The sequence below is a fragment of the Rattus norvegicus genome, chromosome 14 (genome assembly GCF_021556685.1).
Source record: "Rattus norvegicus strain SHRSP/BbbUtx chromosome 14, alternate assembly SHRSP_T2T, whole genome shotgun sequence".
NCBI lineage: Eukaryota > Metazoa > Chordata > Mammalia > Rodentia > Muridae > Rattus > Rattus norvegicus.
The window spans coordinates 106,999,427-107,022,324 of NC_141547.1; the positions used below are offsets into that span (position 1 = coordinate 106,999,427).

General features: G+C 39.3%; 1 protein-coding gene across 6 annotated transcripts in view; it reads left to right on the plus strand.

Moving 5' to 3' along the window:
• Nucleotides 1–22,898, plus strand: part of Efemp1 (EGF-like fibulin extracellular matrix protein 1) — a 79,260-nt gene that overhangs the window by 50,383 nt on the left and 5,979 nt on the right. For all 6 annotated transcript variants that reach the window (XM_087583633.1, XM_087583634.1, XM_087583632.1 and 3 more), the window contains 6 exon segments: nucleotides 5,290–5,412; nucleotides 9,018–9,137; nucleotides 10,117–10,236; nucleotides 11,328–11,447; nucleotides 15,761–15,884; nucleotides 15,971–16,166. In XM_087583633.1, the coding sequence (XP_087439759.1) occupies nucleotides 5,290–5,412; nucleotides 9,018–9,137; nucleotides 10,117–10,236; nucleotides 11,328–11,447; nucleotides 15,761–15,884; nucleotides 15,971–16,166 (803 nt within the window).

Consider the following 22,898-nt stretch of genomic DNA (forward strand, 5'->3'; position numbering starts at 1 on the left):
GTTTGCTGCACTTTGCCAGTGTACAAAGGGCACTAAAGAATGAACATGAGAGCCTTTGTTTTCTCGCTACTCTTCCATTTCAGCCTGTGACTCAATGAATACATTTGCTTTGTGAGTTTTACAGATAAAACAGATTCAACATTCATGTGAACCAGTTGGTTTTCTTCCCCCATTTATTAATGATATGCTGAACCCCATCTAATCAGCTTGTACATGAAATCTCTTATTCCATGCACATGTTGGTGAGCAAGGGTCTGTCTTCAGTGAAAATCCATCCCACTGTTGAAGGATCAGCCCCAATACATGTATCGTGTTCTTTTCAACATAGAAACAATATATCACAAAGTTCTACAGGTCACTAAGTTTGGTCACCTTCTAAAACAAAGACTGAACCATCAAGAGGGCAAAAAGCTGATTTTGATGATGTTTTTGTTTATCATTTAAGGCACACCAATTTGTTACCTATGTTTTGCCAGAATTGATAAGAATCTAGAACTATAAATCTACTCTGGCCATAACGATGACAGTTCTCCTCTATCAGTAAATATCTTTTTTTCTCTACTAGAATTGCTTTCCTCGGGTAAATTCTAGCTGAGATTTCCAGAAGGGTAAAAAGCTAACTGGAACTGGGCATTTTGCCCAAATAAATCTGATCCTAGCTCTATAAACGAAGCAAAAGGGAACCAGAAAATCTTTGACAAAAACTGTTGATAACTGACTAAAAATTGGGAAAGGAAACAGAAAACACAGAAAGCTAGAAACTTAAGAGTCTTTAAGCAGAAGAAACCCAGGGAAGAACCCAATTATGACATAATTAACATAATTTTTCTCTAATCCTGAGGAAAGAATTAAAATATATGTGACGGTAGAACACCCTTTGCTCTCCACAACTCCTAAGTGAGAAGTCTCTGACCAACTAAATTACAGAAGGAAAAAGGAAACCTTGGATGGAGCTGAACCTCCCTCAGGTTTTAGTAACACCAGGAAGCTGACTCTACATCTGTACAATACTCCCTTCTCACATGTTAACTGCAGGTCCTAGGACCATCTGTTTCATGAAACTCCTTGGAGTAAGTCAGACCTTTCTGAATCCAACTTCTTCAATAATATCTTCCCATATAGCAAAGCATGTGTGTACTTTATGCCAATCTATTTTAAGATTTTAAGAAATATCTATAGAAAGCTGTATTATTCATTTCCTCTGGGTAGATTTCAATCATCTAATGGCTTACCAAGATTGTAATTACAAGTAGCCACTTTTAATAAAGCAGAGAGGAAACACAATGTCCTCAGATCTTGTGGAGATTTTCCTATCTTCTAGGATAATGTTGAAAATAAAACCAATCCTCCAAATTCTTAAAGCCCTTATCCAATCAACTCCTCTTACTGAAAAGATTTACTGACTCCCTTCCTCCTTTTTGTGTGTTTACTGATAGCCTACAGTGCCTTCTTCAAAAGTAGTTGGGAGTCATTTCTTAAACTAAAGCAGCACAAACCCAGTGACCTGAAATGGTACTACTGAGCTCTCAAACTGCAGGTTACCCTTGCCCATAAAGCACAATGAAGTGACTCCATGTCGTGGTAAGTTATCAAATTATGGAAAGAACATTGCAGAGATTAAAATGTTGCATAAGAGAAAGGGGGAAGCATGAGTCAGGGATTTGGAAACTATGAGTCAGAATACAGGGAAGGAGCCAAACCCAGAGAACAAAGACCTAAAGGCCTAAGCAAGAGCCTAAGGGACACCAGTGAATGGACACCATCCCTATATTAGCTATGCAACAATATCAGATTTGCAGGGCCACTGACTGGGGGCCAGCCTGATAGAGAACTCACCAAAGATTATTATACTGGATTATTTAAAGCATCAAGAAAAGGGAGAGCTACAATTTTATAAACCACAAAGAAGGAGATGTAGACGTGTGTGTGTGTGTGTGTGTGTGTGTGTGTGTGTATGAAAATCACTAAATAATGCCCTTAGCTATTATCAATACTTCAGAGTGATTAAAAGTGTTGTAGGATTTTAGGAAGTCCATTCTTTAAGAGATATTTGCTATGGTGTTCAATACAAACCCTCTAATTTTACATTCAAATCTTTGAATTTTGCTAATTTATGAGCAGAGTTTGCTAAACACAACACCAGGTTTCTCACATACATCCCCTGGAGCCATGCTGACTTCAGAACTCTTGCCATTCTCTGCAGTCCCTGGGTCTCTTTCTGTGGGGCCTGGCTTCTAAGAGTCAGCTTTCTCCCCCCACCAGCTTGTCACCTTCAAATTGCCCCTCAGAACCTGCCCCCTCTGCAAAGCTTCTGCTCACTCTGAGTGAGGCAGTCAGTTCATGAAACTCCTGTGACTTGGTTAACTGCTCTACCTTGTTCCCAGTCAGAGGCAAATTGTTGATTCTGCTGTTCTCCTCAGGCCTTACCTTTTATTCTGGCTTGTGAGTTTTACTTTCATAATCTAAAACACTGGTCCCACTCTCTGTGAACTCTGAAAACCAATTCCTAGGAAACAGTAATGATTCATTCATCCATTATTTGGGTAAACATTTACTGAAAACTCATTCCATTTCGTGCACTACAGGAAGCAGGAAAAAAATGAGCTTAACTGTCAAGAACAAATAATAGATAATTAAAAACAAAAACAAAAAATCCTTTCCCCAGAGTACTTGTTCCTAGATTCTCAAGAAAACATGGCTGACCTGCGTCATTTTCCTGTCAAATAAAGCAAGGCATTGCCCACACAGATGTAGGAAATTAATTTTACCTAGGCAAAGGCAATGACTGTGCTGCAGTAGCTTAGTGAGCAACGGCTCACACCGCACCTTCTGATAATAGAAAGAGAAGCACATGTAAGTAGAAAAGGTGCACAAGAGAGTTTATAGAGTTTATAGATATATAGTGTCTTAATATGACTTTGTGTGGGTGTATAAACTAGCAATAATGGGTCTTCAAAATTGTGGCATTTAAATAGATACTGTAAGTAAAGACAGCACACGGACATTCAGTCCGTTGATATTCTTATACAGTAAACAACCTGCTAAATGTGGGGGCTCCGGAGAATGACTAGTCTATACTGTAGTCAGACCAGCTATAAACAGAAAGGTAGATGAAGCTGCTTTTAGCATTTATAAGTTCTGGTGAGCAGAAAGTGTCTCTCACCGGTTAATGGCCACTTACTAGTGGTGGCGGTGCATCCCATCTCAGCTTTCTTTTGCTTTAGGTAAAGAAGAGAAAACAATGTAGTTGGAGTGGCAGTAGTGGTAGAATTTGGGGCTCTGCTTTTATTAAATTACTGTAACTCACCAAATATTTTTGTTAAATAATTCCTTTTAGAAGCTAAATAGAGCAGACTTTTAGGAAGGAGCTGTGCAGGTTTGTATGCTCAAACCCTATTTAGTGATAAATTGATCCCAGTGGAAATATTAGTCTGTTTATCAAAAACCCTCCAAACAAATGATGGGAAAGTAGGAAGGAAATTGCAGGAACATGATTGGGTGGAGGCAGTGTGCATAAAGTGGTTGCAAAAAGAAAAGCCTCGGTCACTGGCCAGGCCTCCTGCATCAGTGCCAAGCAGCCCAAGTCCTTGATCTCCAGCCAGCGCCTCAGCTGAATCTATCAGGGTTGTATCTCTCAGGGCTGTTATCACTGCAAATGTTGGCAAATGTTCCTGACATAAAACAATAGGAATTCTGCTGTCATTTCTGCACTAGCGAGTTATAAAGCTCCAAAGAATCCCCAGTAGAAAGGTTTTCATCAAGTGCATTTGAGAAAATAATGAGGCATGAAAGGCAGCAGTAACTTCCCAGCAGGGTTGCTGCTCCAGGGCCTTGCACCTAGAAAGGTCACTTTGTGGTAAATTGGAAATTAGCATTGCAGTAATAGTGTTAATACACCATTGTTGTTTCAGAACAACAACAAAATCCTTAGTTAAAAGTTTAAAATCAGGTTCAAAGAATTACAGGTCAAAGAAAGTCTTACTAGGTTATTGTCCAGTGAACAGCTGTACTATATCTGAGTATTCTCGTGCTCTTCCCCTCTTCTTTTTGAAAGAATGGATCTTCTTATTACTTGTATGCCCAGACAAGTAGAATGGTTATCTCAGAATAACCTTACTATAAAATCAACTGCTTACCTTGTGGCATTGCTTAGCCTAAGTGGAACAATTCAATTCTCCTTAAAATCACATAAAAGGAAAATTACACAAAGAGCATTCTCTGCTTTAGATGGTAACAGAAGGCATAGTTAATTCTTGTTGCTGGAGGCTCTTATTTTAATTGATTACTGACCCACTTCCCTGGTCTCCCACAGTAAGGATCTAAGATGCCTCTTCTCTGTTCTTAGAAAGTCTTCCTTGGTTCCATGCAGAATGAATTGATCATCTAGAAAGTGCACATTTTGTGATGCTTTTAACCCTCTTTTCTAGAACTTGCCTCCAACAGAAGACACATGTAGCAATTACTCCTAAAAGTAAAATGTCTTGGGAAATATGCATTTTTTTATTATTAACTTGAGTATTTCTTATATACATTTCAAGTGTTATTCCCTTTCCCGGTTTCTGGGCAAACATCCCCCTAATCCCTCCCCCTCCCCTTCTTTATGGGTGTTCCCCTCCCCATCCTCCCCCCATTGCTGCCCTCCCCCCCAACAATCTAGTTCACTGGGGGTTCAGTCTTAGCAGGACCCAGGGCTTCGAAATATGCATTTTTAACTTACACAAATGTATCTCTCCTAGAAGAATATGATCCGATTGATGCTTTTCATTTTGAGGTTCATAATAAAAACATTATGCATGCGTGCTGCTATTCCCATTTTACTTCTACTTTCGAGATACTACTAAGACTAGGCTTGAACTTCCCCTGCAGCTCAGGAAAAACTTAAATTGGAGATCCTCCCAAGTAGCTGTTGTTTATTATCATAGGTCTATCCCTGTCTAACGAATGTATTAAAAAACTCTCTTGGGAAAGGCCCCGTGCCTACTCATAAAGTGATGGGTGATAGCTATAAGGAAAAAGACTTTGGTGTAGCTGAAGGCAGCTAAAGGTGCCAGAGAGATGTGAAAATTGTTAGCATCTCTTAAATCTCAGGTATACACTCTGGAAGCTCTGAAATTATTTTATAGGCATTTGAAGTATCTTTTTCATTTTAAATATCTCTAATATAATGTACGATAATACTTTTTAAGAATAAAGTAAAATTCAGTTAAAGAAAACTGAAACAAAAATAAAGAGCACCTCCATGTCTTCACAAGCAACTAGAACTCTTTCTCTGTTGCATGTCTTTCCCAGACATTGATGAGTGCACCTCAGGGACCCACAATTGTAGATTGGACCAAGTGTGCATCAATTTACGTGGTTCCTTCACATGCCACTGTCTTCCTGGGTATCAGAAGCGAGGCGAACAGTGTGTGGGTAAGTCCCTCAGTCCAATATTAAGAATTTTGTCTTGCGAATGTTTTAGCATCAAGCAAAGTCCTCCTACTTGATTGAACAATGATATAACATGTCTTCCTCTTCTAACGAATACCAACATAGTTCCTCATAGCAAGAGGAACTTTAAGGTTGAAACTGTACTGAATGCTAAAGTTCTGTAGACTAAATGAAAGTAAAAATCTGGTCTGAATGGAACCATATAGACAACTAAGAACTACATTTTAAATTAGGAATTGTGCCACTCTCATACTGGTGATGGAAGCTTCATTTTCTACTGCACAGCAGAACATGGTACATGTAACAAATGCTGAGGTCAAATGTCCCCTGTACCATTAAGTCGTCTGAGTCCATGATTACTTAAGTGCACCTTGTTCATTTGTCCTGTTGAGATAGCATTAGTCCCAACTCAGGAGCTAGCTCAAGGATGGCAGTGCTCATGAAATGTATGATCTTGTGCTATTCGGCTGGCTGGAATCATCAGGCAGTAAAGTTAACAGAATCTAAAACAGAGATCCTCACCCTTCCTAATGCTGCAGCCCTTTAATACAATTCCTCATGTTGTGGTGACTCCCAACCATAAAACTACTTTTTCTACTTCATAACTGTACTTTTGCTACTGTTATGAATCATAATGTAAATATCTGACATGCAAGATATTTGATATGCAACCCCCAAATGCAAATGCCCCTCCCTGAGGTCTGGGGCCATATCAGCTTGTGTCACTGTTGCTGCCACAGTCCTCACACGGTATATAGTACATGTGGTTGCTGACCTGTATGCATTCTGAATCAATAGAAGAATACGGTTTGAGGAGGCCAGCTGGCATGCACTGAAGTAAAACAGAACTGTGGCTCAATCAAGAGCCTCAGCAGAAGATATGAAACTGTGATTGGCTCCCTTTGCCCATCTGTTTACATACCTAACCTCTTACCACAGACCAGTGCAAAGGCCAGATTTTCTCTTAGGAAAAAGTGAGGGTTTGGGGACAGGCAGTCAGCACCAACTTCCACCTGAGAACGTAAGCTGTTGACACAAGTATGGCAGTGCTAACGTCCTCCTGGACCCTGGCTGGCTCTTCCAGATTCCTATCTGATCATGTGTGTGCCAACCGTGCCCTAGCCTACAGAGGTAATCCACTTTGTTCAGTAGATCATAAAGGCACTTTCTTTTTTTTTTTTTTTTCCTTTTTCTTTTTTTCGGAGCTGGGGACCGAACCCAGGGCCTTGCGCTTCCTAGGCAAGCGCTCTACCACTGAGCTAAATCCCCAACCCCATAAAGGCACTTTCTTATCAGTTACATTGCATCAACACCCTCCTTCCCAAAGGTAGCTACACCAGAGCTTCTTCTCAGTGGTTATAATTCTGTACATATGTCTATGCAGATTCATAGCAGAACAATGACTCACTCCTCTCCAAACCCTCTTCCACTATCAAATCCTACATCAGAGCCACCTCCCCTAGAAGCCATGCTCTATTCAAATCTAATTAGTCTCTCCTTCCTCATCAAGTTAAGATGAAATATAATAAAAATGTTGTGTTGGTTTCAATTGCCATGGCTAAACACGCACTCTGAGTTTCTGTATGCATTATGGATGGATCCTACACTCCATTGACTACTGCAATGAACAGTCCATTTTGAGCAACTCAGTGCTCTCTCTGTCTCTTGTACACCTTTCTAGTATTGATATTTAAACTCTGAAGAGTAACATAATTTATGCCTGTATTGCATGACAGACAGATGCAGAATATATGTGCAGACTATACAACCTCGGTGCCAAGAGCAATGCTGTAAAACAAATGTGTACTAGTTGAAGAGACAGGCACCACTGAGTCATCTATGTGCAGTGAGAGCTGGCTGTGTGCCAGGCACAGTTCTAGATGCTGAGATACTAGACTGGGCAAACTTTACAGAATCATTGCACTGAAGGTGCTATTAGAAAACATCACTCATACATAATGACTAATGATAGTGGCACCTGCCTATTCCATACAAGAAGCACTATAAGCAATAATGTAAGGTTTCTGTGTCTCAAACAAGTCATTGACCACTTACACTGCTAATCCTTGTTCTCTGCATTAAGCATATGGCAGTGAGCAGACAAATATCCTTCACCTCTACCTCGAGGGAAAGGGGCAGCTCTTGTTTGCCACAGACAACAGTGAGAGACAGAGAAGCAAATAAACACTATCTCAATATTAAGTAACAACAGAGGCTACAAGAAAGTCTAAGGTAGCATACGCTATCATATATGCATGAAAGAGGTGGCCTCCCCAAGGGAGGGCCGTGAAGCAGATACAAAAGGCTATGCAGAAGCCTCTCACTGGTTGTTTCAGTGTGCTCATAAAAGAAAAACAGTCTGCGTCTTTCTACTAATACCTCCCACTGCAATGTCTGCTATGCCCCAGATACATTGTCTGCTCTGCACCATGCAAACTTTCCAGCCCTTCTACCACACGGAAGAAGAAGTGAAAGCTGCAGAAACCAAGACAGCAAATTGCCGGATCAGAGATTCAAACTTACTTCACTTCAGGCCATTTGAGCACACTTTTGCTAAAACAGCAGCACGGTTTCATCCTTTGTCTTTTAAATCATGAGATAATATCACTTTATGTGCTGAATTGTGAAAAATCGTCCTATTACAGTGCACATGCTATGCTGGAGATACCACAGAGTGTAGTTGTGAAGTAACGACATTTTATTATGCTTCTAAGAGAGTATATCCCTGCAAGTTCTTAGATGAACATTTTATAGTTGGAAATATTTATCAAAAGACACACGATAGAACACTTCATCCAAACATCAGGACATTCTCAAAAGATCACTTGTGTAGCATCCTTTCCTTTCATGATGTTCTTTTATTTGAAAAACTCTCAAAACTTCCTAAGACACACATGGCAGGCCTTCCTATCACGCTCTGAACATCAAGATACAAATGTTTAAACAGCAAAGCAGCAGTCACCGGCTGATCCCACCTACATCTCTTCTCTCTTAACTATGTGCTGCATCCCTTCATTCTTTTCCTCATTTTAATTAAGTTTTTATGCACCAAGTTGACCTCATGTGTGTGTGTGGAATGGTTTTAATTACTCTCCTCTCTTTACATCTCAAGTCCCTTATTTACTGATGGCATGAGTGTGACATTGGTGTTTGTTCTTAATGTCTTGCTAATGAACAAAGTATATTTAAAACACATATATCCTAATTTTAAGAGAAAGGGTAAACAAGAGAGACTGAGGAAGGAAGAGCAGAAGGTTATTTTTAACTCAAGGTCTTCCTGAGATGTGGTTTCTTCATTATCTCCACTGAGAATTTGCTAAGACACCATCTTGGTTATATTTTTGTTGTTGTGTGTTTGGTTTTTTTGTTTGGTTGGTTTTTGTTTTTGATAGTTTGGTTTGGTTTTGCTTATTTCAAGACAGGTTTTCACTATGTAGCTCTGGCTATCATGGAACTTCCTTTGTAGACCAGGCTAGCCTCAGATTTCTAGATACCCACCCATCACTGCCTTCTCTATGCTGGAATTAAAGGCATGTACCACTACGCCCAGCTAACAACTTGGTTCTGTGTCTGTGTCACCTACTTAGATATAGATGAGTGCTCAGTGCCCCCATACTGCCACCAAGGATGTGTGAACACCCCGGGTTCCTTTTACTGTCAGTGCAATCCCGGGTTTCAGCTGGCAGCAAACAACTACACTTGTGTGGGTAAGTCTTATGAGAATTGCTATCTCGACTGACCAGCTTCTGCCTCCAGGAAAAGAAAGCCTCGTGGCTTGCTGGACTGTTTCTGGTATTCTGTGCTCCTGCGTGAACTGGTTTTCATCAGCTGCCCTGGGGGGAATAAAGCTGAAAAGACAATAGCTAATCTGTTTCTTAAAACACAACATATGGGAATGGAAAACATTTTAACCTTGGTTCCAGTCCTCTTGGGGTGGATCAAAAAAATGGAACTATAGATATATAGATACACAAACTTCAATTAGTCAACAGTGTGTGTTAGAGTGCCGGGGAGGCCAAAGGGTTGCTGGAAGTTCAAATGAATAAATTTTCCACTAACAGTGCACATGACCCTTACATGGCTCTTCCCTTTCAGAGTGCAGAGTCATGGCTGACACATGATTGCAAGACTGGCACAATCTGGAAGGAATCTAGTGCAGGAAGGGAAAATGCCTTTCCAAAGTATTTTCTATGTGTTGGAACACAGCAAGACTCTGTACGAGTCTCAGAGGCTTATGCTATAATTGTCAAAGAATTTAACAGAAACCATTTAAAAAGTAATAAATAGTCCAGATAACTCTTTACCACTGTATGCTGAGAGACCATATGAGTCCAAATGTCTAATAACAATCATTTATGGACTTGGCATTTTGAATCTGAACAATATAAGAAAATAGATGCTGTAATATATGTTTATGAGAAGCATTAAATTCTTTGTGGGTAGATTTATCAAATATCAAACTATCACTCCTAGAAAATATGTGTTGTGGTACTTCTAAAAGAAATGTGTGATGGACCTTTGAAGTTGTTCCAACAACTGTGAAACTGAATGTTTTCCGTTGTGTTTGTACAGTGAGGGAACTACTTATCATCAGTTGGTCTAGGCACAAAAGAGCAAGGCTGAGCTCAAAATTGTCCAGCTACACAGACACAGACACATATGTAGATTTAAAATCTTTCCTTGCAGATATAAATGAATGTGATGCCAGCAACCAGTGCGCTCAGCAATGCTACAACATTCTTGGCTCATTCATCTGTCAGTGCAACCAAGGATATGAACTGAGCAGTGACAGACTCAACTGTGAAGGTAACACGCTTTCCAAGTATCTTATAGCAAAGGGCCCTTTGACAACTTTATCAATATCCTCTTACCTGATCATTTTCTGACGAAAACAAAATCCTGTTCTTGAAATCTTATAACAACAGGTCAGAGAAAACCTTGACTTTTGAGTCTGTTACTAGACAAGATAAGGGATGCGTCAAGTAGCTGGAACACAAGATACAGGCTAAGTATGCCTTTATTCTCAAAGTGTGCCCAGTGGCAACCTCTGTTGGGAACGTGTGAGAAACTGAGAATCTCAGATCCCAACCAACATTTCCCAAGACAGAATCTGCACATTTGGGTTTACAAAGAGCTGAGAATTTGGTAATGACCAAGAGACCTGGCCCCTAGCTGGCTTAAATATGTGTTTAAAAAAGTCCTAATTGCAGTTTACAATGAGGAGAAAGACAGACACTAAGTGGAATGGGTTGGTTACCTTCACAATCCAGCACATATACTCATTTTGGATAATTCTGGGTGCTTAAGGCATCACAAAGAAGATACCATCCACATTTGATGTTCATGTCTCCCTCATAAGTCTGACCAGGATTATTTGGTACCATGTAGGTCATAATCCATCCAAAGAAATCTCAAACCATGTAATTCTGGTAATTATGGTTTAAAACCATAAGGGACCAGCTCAGAACTGCTGCCTCTGCCTTGCTTAGCAAACTATAGGATTTGTCATTAATTCTGAAATGCAAGTGACTCTTCCCCAGGAGGACATATCATACCAAGATGTCAGCTCTGCAAAACAGCACAGGGATGGAACTTCAAAGTTCAAAGTTCAGGAGAGCTCAGCATCAGAGTCCCACCATTACTGAACAGACAAACAAAAACCTGCTACCTGAGTAGGTCTGCAGAACCAAAGTGAATTGTGTCTCGCATGATCCCACTTAGCTTCAGTGAAAACTGCTGTAAGAAAACCTGTGCAGGCTTGGAGGCAGAGAGGGGGGCAGACGCTGCTGCAGCAGCTAGCCCTGGCATTTCAGAGTCTTGCATTTCTTCTATGTTAGCGTTTTTACTGTTTGGAAAGTTTCTCAGATCTATGTCCATGCTTTTGTCTGGTTCTACAGACATCGATGAATGCAGAACCTCAAGCTACCTGTGCCAGTATCAATGTGTCAATGAACCTGGGAAGTTCTCATGTATGTGTCCTCAGGGTTACCAAGTGGTGCGAAGCAGAACCTGTCAGGGTAAGCTCGCTGTTCTCATTAGGTGAAGTGTCTGCAGCTAGCTGAGAGGAATGTGAGGAGACTTGCAGGATTCAGACATTTATTTTCCCGCCTTGACTGCACAGTTTGAGCTCCTGGTTCACAGGGTAACAGATCATTTTGTGAAAGAGAGACTCAATGACAACCCTGATTTTCTTCAAGCTTTAAAGTAACTTCCTTTCTAAAAATGTAATTTAAACAAATTTTATATCTTGTAATATCTTAAAATGTAGGGAACTATACCTTCAAATAATCTACCAAAAATCAGTCATTAAAATATTTTGCTGAGGTTTGCATTTAGACCCGAATGCAAGAAGAACCCTCAAAGTCTCTGAAACATCAAACTTATGAATTCTGTACACTTAGAGGGACATAGCGGATCTTGCTATGTAACTCAAGCTGGTCTCAGATTTGTAGTGCTCCAGCCTGTCTCCTAAGTGCTAAAGGCATATGTCATCACTCCCAGCCAAATAAGGCAGAATTTTAGGTGTCAAAAAACCAAAACTCATCCTTATGGATATTAAAATATGTTTGAACAACTCAAGAAAAGCAAGTATTGATCTAATAATGTCTAATAACAAGGGGCCTAGTTTCAAAATAACTTCTCAGATGGTCCTTGAATCTTCATATAGATAGAAGAAAGAGCTCTCTACAAAATATAATTGAATCTGACAGGAAGATGGCAAAGTATGCACCCTCCTCCCCTAATCGTCAATGCTGTATTAATGGGGGAAGATTGGCAAATATGGACAAAAATCCCCAGATAATCCCAGAAAATCTAATATAAACCCATTACAGAAAAGAGTGGGAAAAAAAAACTGTGACTGAACTCAGTGACAGAAAACTTACTTGAATCTAACTCTACTGCATTCTCTCTGTATAGCTTGAACAAATAAACAGAATTCTCTAAACCTTGGCTCTCCCTTTTGAAAAGAGAAAGTGTGGAAATGAACCAAAAGAACACATGAAATGATTTACAGTTCACAATGTTTTGATGGAATTTACTTAGCAATGTAAATGAGCAATAGCAAATCTCTAGAGAGTCCTTTTTACCTGAAATTAGAAAGATATACACAAGGACAGGAAAGAGCTTATTTTTACAAGAACAAGACCAAGGGCATGTTGATTCTTAAACTAACATCACAGTTTCATGGAGGAAGTTACGAACTCAGGACATCCAAGACCTGGGGCTTTGTGGTAGATGAACAGTCTCTAGCCAGTAGGTATAAGCACAATCAGAATGTCATTGGTAGCACAATGAACATCTTTATAACCCTTTCCAGGTTACTAGAAACTCTGTGAATGTTAATTGTGGGAAAACATTGCATGCCAATGATTTCACTGAACCCTGATTGAGAAATGAATATTACATGCAGGAAAATATTAGCAAGTCAAATAGTTTAACCAATTCCCCTGAAATCATTCAAGTAAATATCTAAGTTTATAATCACAAGTGGATTTGATAGTCAGCAAAGTTGGATTTAAGTTGATGCATAACAGGATCTTATTTGCCTCAGTTTCATCTTCAGAAATATTTCTGTTATAATTTAAGGTAAAATGTATTGAAATTGTAAGTTCATGAATGTTGTCGTATTGAAGACACACAGAAGCAAAGTATCTTTTTGTCAAAAAGACTTACATTTAAAGCAATGCTTTCCTTTACTGAAACCCTACTTCAGCATAATTTATAAGAACAAAGTAAAATCAAACATATTTGGATTCTTATCTTCTTCTGAGAAGTTCAAATTTTTCTCGTGACTATGAGCTCACAAAAATCAGAGCACTGTGCATATATATCTAGAGAGGGGCAAAGGAAGATATACTTACTCACACATACATATTGAATATATTTTTTAAAGATTTATTTATCTTATGTATATGAGTACACACATTATATTCAGACACACCAGAAGAGGCATCAGATCCCATTATAGATGGTTGTGAGTCACCATATGGTTGCTGGAAATTGAACTCAGGACCTCTGGAAGAGCAGTCTGTGCTCTTAACCTCTGATCCATCTCTCCAGCCCCTCATGTTGAATATTTTAAAATGTTTTTTTCCTGAAATTTTTTTCCAGAATGAGATCGCTGTTGTAGATCCTAAGTTACTAAAGAATCTGAGGTCATAGCCTCAGATTTCCTCTTGCTGTTGTCTGTCTCTATAGTACAAACCAGTCTTAGTATTCCTCATACTAAGGAATGCCACCTTCACTTTACAAAAAAAGTGAAAATATTTAATAAATATGTCAATAGTGACTTCCATGGAATTTGTATTTTTTTCTTTAATCACAGTTAGGCCAAGAATATACTTCCTTTAACTTATTCTTAGAAACTATGTAGCTTTTCCAGTGTCCTAAATTTTTCTAGAAAAATTTAGCCAGCTGAAAGCTAATAGAAATGCTTTTGTCCAAAGACAAGGCATAAAATTATTCTCACAGTAAGCCACCAACCAAAGATCATACAAAAGCTTCTCTGAGACCCTCCACATATACACACAACATATATGTATCAGAGGGTTGCCACATCTGGCCTTAGTAGAAGAAGATGCACCTAATCCTATAGATGCCCCAGGGTGGAGGGATACCTGGGTGAGACACTCTCTCAAAGGTGAAGGGAAGTGGGATGGAGGAAAGAACCCCACAAGGGGGACTGGGAGTGGGGGCAGCATTTAGGGATGCAAATAAATAAATAAATAAATAAATAAATAAATAAATAAATAAATAAATAAATAAATTTTTAAAACTTATTCTCACAATAAAGCTACTTCTGCCATTTTATGAACTTGAACTTATCCCGTGTTTTCCCTCCATTCCAACCAAGACACCCTCTTCTCCACATAGCTTGTATAAGAAAGGACTGAATTAAGTTAATATCCATCAATGAAAATTCAGGAGTAGCTACAGTAGCCCTCCCACCAGGTGTTTATAAGCCAGGGGAGTGCAAACCAACAAAGTAAAACAGAAAGCAGCAAAAGCCCTAGTCGGGCAATATCAGTTATAAAAGCTCAAGAGGGTTTCTATCCCAGCATCCAGCCCATAACTGACTTGAAGCAGTACTAGGAAAATCACTTGAAGAAAGGTAAATTAAGGAATGGAAATAGTTTCTTGTAGAAGGCATGATTCAGAACAGGCTTCTATGAGACAAAAGATAAACTACTGTAATTTACTGGAAACTACTGTAAATTACTGGAAAGGAGCTGTAATTGTGTAAGAATACGGACATTAAACACTGCTGGTATTAACATGTAATACTGTTTGCTCCTTAAAAACTTGTCCTTCAGATGTCATCTGGGAGTCCAATTAGCTGAATCTAGAATCGGTCTCTGTCTAGCCTGGTCTAACCACCACTCGGCTCGTCCCCAAGACTCTTCCCTCATCTGGCTGCTCAGTAGACGCTGCCTTTTCCTCATTTGCCTCCCACTGTTGCCAGTCTCCTCTCCTTCCATACAGTCATAAAATACCTTTGCACAGTTCACATTTTCCCTGCATCCTGTGGAGAAGGAAACCCCTCCCAGAGTACCACTGTTGTATGCTGTTACTAAAACTAACTCTCTCTCCTACCCTTCCTCCTTCCTTCACTCTGTTACCCTCCCTCCCTCCCTCTTTTCCAGGCTTCCCAGACAGCTGCTCTCTCCTGGGATGCTTTCCCCTCCTATGCATGAGAAATCATCTAAACACACCCTTGGAGACTCACATGTGACGCCCCTCTTCCGTCCTGGTCCCTAATCCTCCCCACACAATCAGCTATACCCCTGTTCTGTCTTGCCTACCTCTTAATTGCAGTTTAATCTGGAACTCTTGTCATGTCTGTATTCTCAGCTAGGCTATCAGCTCCTTTGTGACAGGAGATGAATTTTTGTTGGTGTTTCGTTTACTTTCATGTAAGCAAGATCAGTAGTTTGTGTTTGAATTCAGCGGTCATATAACTGATGAGAGATGAAATACAATGAGATGCCATGTCTTAGTTCAGTGACTCAGTGGTACCTTTGATATAAATGCAGTAAACTTAGGCCACATCCAGTCTTGTGTCTAAGAGCAAACTGAACAAGCCAGGTGTGGTGGTATACACATGTAATCTTAGATCTTAGGAGGCTAAGGCAGGAGAATTTTGAGCTCAAGACCAGCTTGATTACAAAGAGACTTCCAAGACCCTAGCACCCTCCCCCGAAAAAAAATAAAAATAAATAAAAGTAAACTAACCACAGTCCAGATTTCCCCCAATACATTTCCATACAAACCAGATCTGCTACTCATACAATTTGCTTATGCCAGTAAACTGTTTAATGCATGATTACAGATATAAATGAATGTGAGACCACCAATGAATGCCGAGAAGATGAAATGTGCTGGAATTACCATGGTGGCTTCCGCTGTTACCCACAAAACCCATGTCAAGATCCCTATGTTCTAACGTCAGAAAAGTAAGAGACATTAGAACCTCTAAACATAAGTATTTTCTGGTCTTCCTGAGCCAAACGTGTGACTGCTTCTGTGTTTGCCCCTGCAGCCGATGCGTTTGCCCGGTCTCAAACACCATGTGCCGAGACGTGCCCCAGTCTATAGTCTACAAATACATGAACATCCGATCTGACAGGTCCGTGCCATCAGACATCTTCCAGATACAGGCAACAACGATTTATGCAAACACCATTAATACTTTTCGGATTAAATCTGGAAATGAAAATGGAGAGTTCTACCTACGAGTAAGTATGCTTCGGTAGCACTAGCTGCTGAGAACGTGGCCATTTGCTGTGTGCACTCACGTAGAGATTAAGCTAAAACCTACAGAGCTTCATGTGTAAGCCCTGTGCCCAGCTGTCTGGAGTATAAGTGGTAATAATGTCAGATATTAAAAGAAGAGTGAGATTCTGAAAGATTAAGTAGTCTCCTAAAAGCTATCCAGATTCTGGGCCATAGAACCCAACAAAGCTTGTACGGTTCCCAAACACAAGCATACTCCGAACAGGGACTGCAGACTCATGCTGTTCAACTGCGCAGATGAAAACACTCTGAAAGCTTTTCTCATGATAAAGTTTATAGATTGCTCTGATGTTGACATATTTATCCTGTACCTTGATATATTAACTACCTTCTTGCTCCAGAGTAACAGCCATTTCTTTACCAGAAAATTAGAAATGATTAATTTCTGAAGAGAAAAATTCAACTCAAAATCTATAACTTTTATTTTTCCTAATAGAAAAGAATAGGTTTCATTGACATATCTGATAGTTTAAACTTGAGCCATTCTATTTGCCTCTATGTGAGTTTTACACAATTTAGTAACTCCATGAGAGCACAACAGGTTCATTTAAAAAGCTTCTTAATGCTTACTTTCTGCTTGAACTTTTATCCATTATTTAAGAAAATAAAAGCTTCCCAACTTAACCAACATGCAATTGGATGAAGTATCAGCATGGTTTGTTCTCTATAGCAAACATGACACTTTAAATTTTATTTTTATTTGTATCTGCTTTTTTATTGTAGGTCTGAGTTCCTTGTTGACTTTATTTTTTGTGGGACATATCCAGTCTGTGTGTTGTGGAAAAAATACAATTCTTGTTTCATTACAAAAATTTGTAGTAATATCTTCTCATAAGACAATGAGAGTCAATCAAAAATATTAACTATCAACTTTTGTTTCATTAAAAATGAAATTATAATGTCAGAAATTTCAAAACCTAATGAATTCACATTAGTATAAAATTTAAACTAATTTTTTTGTTTTGAAATCTACTAAATCAACCAATTCTCTGTAATACCACATATCATCCTGAATGCAATTCTATGGGAGTAATGTAAGCTCATGCTCTTTCGGTCTCTTTTTTAATGTGCTGCAATATTGTTTGTTTTTTATTGGATTTTTTAAATTTACATTTCAAATGTTATCTCCTTTCCCAGATAACCCTCCATAAACCCCCTATCCCATCCCCTACCTCCTTCTTCTATGATGGTGCTCCCCAACCCACCCACCCACTCCTTCCCCCTTCCCGACCTTGACATTCCCCTACACTGGGGCATCGAGCCTTGGCAAAACCAAGGGCTTCTCCTCCCACAGATGCCAAACAAGGCTGTCCTCCACTACGTATGCATGGCTCTGTCCATGTGTACTCTTTGGATGGTGGTTTAGTCCCTGAGAGCTCTGGTTGGTTGTTATTGTTCTAATGGGGTTACAAAACCCTTCAGCTCCTTCAATCCTTTCTCTAACTCCTCCATTGGGGACCCTGCTCTCAGTCCAATGGATGGCTGGGAGCATCCACCTATGTATTTGTAAGGCTCTGGCAGAGCCTCTCTGCAGACAGCTATATCAGGCTCCTGTCAGGATGCACTTCTTAGTATGGGCAATAGTGTCTAGGTTTGGTGTCTGTATATGAGATGGATTCCCAGGAGTGGCAGTCTCTGGAGTGCCTTTTTGTCAGTCTCTGATCCAAACTTTATCTCCGTATTTCAACCTGTAAATATTTTTTGTTCCCCTTCTTGAGCTTCATGTGGTTTGTGGGTTGTATCTAGAATAGTCTGAGTTTTGAGACTAATATTCACTTATCAGTGAGTGCATAGTATGTGTGGGGTTTTTGTTTGTTTGTTTGTGTGTGTGTGTGTGTGTGTGTGTGTGTGTGTGTGTGTGTGTGTGTGTTTGTGATTGGGTTACCTCACTCAGGATGATATTTTCTAGTTCAATCCATTTGCCTATAAATTTCATGAAGTAATTGTTTTTGATAGCTGAGTAGTACTCCATTGTGAAAATGCACCACATTTTCGGTATCCATTCCTCTGTTGAGGGACGTATGGGTTATTTCCAGCTTCTGGCTATTATAAGTAAGGCTGCTATGTACATAGTGGAGCATGTGTCCTTGTTATATGTTGGAGCATCTTTTGGGTTTATGAACAGGAGAGGTATAGCTGGGTCCTCTGGTAGCACCATGTCCAGTATTCTGAGGAACAACCAGACTGATTTCCAGAGTAGTTGAATCCCAAGCTTGCAATCCCACCAACAATGAAGGAGTGTTCCTCTTTCTCCATATCCTTGCCAGCATCTGCTGTCACCTCAGTTTTTATTGTAGCTATTCTGACAAGTATCAGGTAGAATCTCAAGAGTTGTTTTAATGTGCATTTCCCTGATGAACTAAAGATGTTGAACATTAATTTAGGTGTGTCTTGGCCATTCAATATTCCTCAGTTGAGAATTCTTTCTTTAGCTCTGTACCTCATTTTTTATATATAACTTTATTGGATATTTTTAATTTACATTTCAAATGTTATTCCCTTTCCCAGTTTCCCGTCCATAAGCCTCCTATCCAATCCTCTTCTCCTTCTTCTATAGGGTGTTTCTCCTCCCCAACCGCCACCCCTTCCCACCTGCCTGCCCTGACATTCCCCTACAATGGGGGGTCCAGCCTTGGCAGGACCAAGGGCTTCTCCTCCCATTGGTGCCCAACAAGGCCATCCTCTGCTACATAAAGAGGTGGAGTGATGGGTCAGTCCATGTAGAGTCTTTGGGCAGTGGTTTAGTCCCTGGAAGCTCTGGTTAATTGGTATGGTTGTTCTTATGGGGTTGCAAGCCCCTTTAGCTCCTTCAATCCTTTCTCTAACTCCACCAACGGGGACTCTGTTCTCATTATATGGACTGGATCCACAGGTGGGACAGGCTCTGAATGGCCATTCCTTTAGTCTCTGCTCCAAACTTTGTCCTTATATCCTTGCCTATGAATATTTTTGTTCCCCTCCCCTAAGAATGACTAAAGCATCCACACTTTGGTCTTCCTTCTTCTTGAGCTTGATGTGCTCTGTGGGTTGTATATTGGTTATTCTGAGCTTTTGGAATAATATCCACTTATCAGTGAGTGCATACCATGTGCATTTTTTTGTGTATGTATGTGACTGGGTTACTTCACTCAGGATGATATTTTCTAGTTCCATCTATTTGCCTATGAATTTCATGAAGTCATTGTTTTTGATAGCTGAGTAGTACTCCATTGTGTACATGTATCACATTTTGGTATCCTTTCCTCCGTTGAAGGCATCTGGGTTCTTTCCATCTTCTGGCTATTATAAAGAAGGCTGCTATGAACATAGAGCATTTGTCCTTGCTATATTTTGGAGCATCTTTTAGGTATATGACCAGGAATAGTATAGCTGGATCCTCAGGAAGTCTATGTCCAATTTTCTGAGGACATACCAGACTGATTTCCAGAGTGGTTGTACTAGCTTAGAATCCCACCAACAATGGAGGAATGCCATTCTGACTCGTGGGAGGTAGAATCTCAGGGTTGTTTTGATTTGCATTTCCCTGATGACTAAGGATGTTGAACATTTCTTTAGGTACTTCTCAGACATTTGATATTCCTCAGCTGAGAATTCTTTGTTTAGTTCCATTTCCCAGTTTTTATTAGGGTTATTTGATTCTCTAGAGTCTAACATCTTGAGTTCTTGTATATATTGGATTTTAGTCCTCTATCAGATGTAGGATTGGTAAAGATCTTTTCCCAATCTGTTCGTTGCAGATTTGTCCTAATGAAGGTTTCCTTTGCCTTACAGAAGCTTTTCAATTTTATGAGGTCCCATTTGTCATTTCTTGATCTTAGAGCATAAGTCGTTGGTGTTCTGCTCAGTGAATTTTCTCTAGTGCCCATGTGTTCAAGGCTCTTTTCCACTTTTTCTTCTGTTAGTTTGAGTGTATCTGGTTTGATGTGGAGGTCCTTGATCCACTTGGACTTAAGCTTTGTACAGGGTGATAAGAATGGATCGATTTGCATTCTTCTACATGCTGACCTCCAGTTGAACCAGCACCATTTGTTGAAAATGCTATCTTTTTTCCACTGGATGGTTTTAGCTCCTTTGTCAAAGAGCAAGTGACCATAGGTGTGTGGGTTCATTTCTTGATCTTCAATTCTATTCTTTTGATCTACCTGCCTGTCTCTGTACCAATACCACACAGTTTTTAGCACTATTGCTCTATAATACAGTTTGAGGTCAGGGATGGTGATTCCCTCATAAGTTCTTTTATTGTTGAGAATAGTTTTAGCTCTCCTGGGTTTTTGTTATTCTAAATGAATTTGCAAATTGTTCTTTCTAAATCTCTGAAGAATTAAGTTGGAATTTTCATGGGGATTGCATTGGATCTGTAGATTGCTTTTGGCAAGATGGCCATATTGTAAATATTAATCCTGCCAATCCATGAACATGGAAGATCTTTCCATCTTCTGTAATTTTTTTTCAATTTCTTTCTTCAGAGACTTGAAGTTCTTGTCATACAGATCTGTCACTTGCTTGGTTAGAGTCACACCGAAGTATTTTATATAATTTGTGACTACTGTGAAGGATGTTGTTTCCCTAATTTCTTTCTTAGCCTATTTATCCTTTGAGTAGAGGAAGGCTACTGATTTGTTTGAGTTAATTTTATATCCATCTGCTTTGCTCATGTTGTTTATCAGGTTTAGGAGTTCTCTGGTGGAATCTTTGGGGTCATCTAACTATGCTATCACATCATCTGCAAACATATTTTGACTTCTTCCTTTCCAATTTGTATCCCTTTTACCTCCTTTTGTTGTCTGATTGCTCTGGCTAGGACTTTGAGTACTATATGGAATAAGTAGGGAGAAAGTGGGCAGCCTTGTCTCTAGTCCTTGATTTTAGTGGGATTGTTTCAAGTTTCTCTCCATTTAGTTTGCTGTTGTCTACTGGTTTGCTGTATAATGCTTTTACTATGTTTAGGTATGGGCCTTGAATTCCTGATGTATCAAAGACTTTTAACATGAAGGGCTGTTGAATTTTGTCAAATGTTTTATCAACATCTAATGATATGGTCATGTGGGGTTTTTTGTTGTGTTGGTTTATATAGTGGATTACTTTGATGGATTTCCATATATTGAACCATCTTTGCATCCATGGACTGAAGCCTACCTGATCATGGTGGATGACCATTTTGATGGGTTCTTGGATGCCGTTTGAGAAAATTTTACATTTATATTCATAAGAGAAATTGGTCTAAGGATTTCTTTCTTTGTTGGGTCTTTGTACGGTTTAGATATAATCATAATTGTGGCCTCATAGAAGGAATTTAGTTGTTTCTACTTTGAGAAATAGTTTGGAGGGTATTGGTATTAGGTCTGCTATAAGTGCAGATAGAATTCTGCACTAAATCCATCTGGTCCTGAGGTTTTTTTTTTGTTGTTTTTTTTGTTGTTTGTTTTTTGTTTTTTTTTTTTTTTTTGGTTGGGGGACTTTTAATAACTGCTTCTATTTCTTTAGGAGTCATGGGACTATTTACACGGTTTATCTGATCCTGATTTAACTTTGGGACCTGTTATCTCTCTAGAAAATTGTCCATTTCCTCCAGATTTTCCAGTTTTGTTAAGTATAGAATTGTGTAGTACTGATGATTTTTTAATTTCCTCAGTTTATGTTATGTCTCTCTTTTATTTCTAATTTTGGTAATTTGGATACTCTCTGTGCCTTCTGCTTAGTCTGACTAAAGGTTTGTCTACCTTTTTGATTTTCTCAAAGAACCAGCTCCTGGTTTTGCTGATTCTTTGTATAGTTCTTTTTCATCCTACTTGGTTGATTTCAGCCCTGAGTTTGATTGTTTCCTGCCTTCTAATCTTCTTGGTTGTATTTGCTTCTTTTTGTTCTAGAGCTTTCATGTGGACTGCCAGGCTATTAGTGTATCCTTTCTCCAGTTTCTTTTTAGAGGCACTCAGAGCTATGCGTTTTCCTCTTAGCACTGTTTTCATTGTGTCCCATAAGTTTAGGTATGCTGTGCCTTCAGTATCTTTTAATTTGAAAAGGTCTTTAATTTCTTTCTTTCTTCCTTGACCAAGTTATCATCGAGTAGAGCATTGTTCAGCTTCCATGTGTATGTGGGCTTTCTGTCATTTTTGTCATTATTGAAGACCAGCCTTAGTTCATGGTGATCTGATAGGATGCATGGGATTATTTCTATCATCTTTTATCTGTTGAGGCCTGTTTTGTGACTGATTATATGGTCAATTTTGAAAAAGGTACCATGAGGTGCTGAGAAGAGGGTATATTCTTTTGTTTTAAGATGAAATGTTCTATAAATATCTGTTAAATCCATTTGGTTCATAACTTCTGTTAGTTTCTCAATGTCTCTGTTTAATTTCTGTTTCCATGATCTGTCCACTGATGAGAGTAGGGTTTTGAAGTCTTTCACTACTATTGTGTGAGGTTGAATGTGTGCTTTGAGCATTGGTAAGGTTTCTTTTATGAATGTAGGTGCCCTTGCATTTGGAGCATAGATATTCAGAATTGAGAGTTCATCTTGGTGGATTATTCCTTTGATGAGTATGAAGTGTCCTTCCTTATCCTTTATAACTTTTGCTTGAAGGTCGATTCTATCTAGTAATAGAATGGCTACTACAGCTTGTTTCTTGGGACCATATGCTTGGAAAATTATTTTCCAGCCTTTTACTCTGAAGTAG